General features: G+C 32.1%; 1 protein-coding gene across 1 annotated transcript; it reads right to left on the reverse strand.

The window, feature by feature from the left end:
* Positions 1–3: 3 nt before the first annotated feature.
* LOC107579326 (dnaJ homolog subfamily B member 12-like) lies at positions 4–509 on the reverse strand (the record flags this gene model as incomplete). The annotated part of the gene is made up of 2 exons (XM_016265169.1): positions 284–509; positions 4–132 (listed from the first exon to the last, which is right to left on the reverse strand). Coding segments are annotated over exons 1-2 (331 nt in total), but the record flags the coding sequence as incomplete, so codon positions are not given.
* Positions 510–1,293: the final 784 nt, after the last annotated feature.

A 1,293-nucleotide genomic window follows, 5' to 3' on the forward strand; every position in this document is an offset into this window, starting at 1 on the left:
TGAAGAGATCTTCAGGTGAAATATCGGCCTGGAAGTGTGTGTCGTGGGTCTGGCTGGATCGGCCCGGGCCCAGCTGATCGTACTGACGTCTCTTTTCCACATTAGACAGAACTGCATATGCGTTTCCTATAGCTGCAGCACATAACCACCGTTACACAGCAATATCTACTTCATTACACTTTCAAATAAATCCCTCACGGTCCAGATGTTAATGAAGAGCAAGCACTGTTTCTGTGGATAGAGTGCACTGCAAGCAAAGCAAGCGTATGACGGTGTGCCGTACCTTTAAACGCCTCCGTGGCTCCCGGAGCGTGGTTCTTATCAGGGTGAAACTTTAACGCCAGTTTTCTGTAGGCTTTCTTAAGATCGTCTTCAGAAGCATCTTTCTGCATGCCGAGAATCTCATAGTAGTTCTTGCACTGCTTGATTCTGCCAAGACAAAAACACCAGTCTTCTGCATCTGGATCAGTGACGTAAGATGCCATAAAAACGCTTTTCGTTCATTGAAAAAAAGCTGAAATAAACATATAATAAACAATAAACAAAACGTAAGCACTAAAATAACTAAAAATAAATAACAGTTAAATATAAATATTTAAAAAGAAATATAAAAAGACGACAAAAGCATATTACAAAATTACTAAACTCAAATTAAATCTGAAAATATAAAATTAAAACCTAATAAACACTATAACAGAGCATAAATAATATTAAAATAATTTAAGGCATAATGTATTTAGTACTGAAATTACTCAAACTAAGTTTGAAAAGAAAAACGTAAAGCTCAATAGAAATAAATAAATGCTAAACACTCAACACATTTATTAAAACTTATTCTGAAATAAAACTAAATTAACAGTAAATAGAAAAAAAAAATGATATAAGCACATTACAAACTTACTAAACTTAACTTAAAAAAAATATCAAAGCCGATTCAAAGCGTTCGGAAAACTATAATAGCATTAAATGAATAATAGATAAAAAAAAAAACATCTGTTGATGTATATATATATATATATTTAGGTAAATTTTTGAATTATCGTGAAAAACTAAATTCCTGCTTTCGGTTCAAGAAACCTCGACTAGCTTAAAAACAGAAAAAAATAAGACTACAAATGAAGGTTATGATTTTTTAACCCCTTAACTGTCTCACATTTTTGAACATAGACGTGAAAGTGCACGATCCAAACTTCATTTTTTATAATTCATGAATGAAAACATTTTGTAACATGATTCTGATGTACAATATTCATGGTAATGCAATGTTTGATTTTAAAATGGGTTTCAAAGGAT

Source organism: Sinocyclocheilus grahami, unplaced genomic scaffold (assembly GCF_001515645.1).
Source record: "Sinocyclocheilus grahami isolate Dianchi unplaced genomic scaffold, SAMN03320097.WGS_v1.1 scaffold16648.1, whole genome shotgun sequence".
Classification (NCBI taxonomy): Eukaryota; Metazoa; Chordata; class Actinopteri; order Cypriniformes; family Cyprinidae; genus Sinocyclocheilus; species Sinocyclocheilus grahami.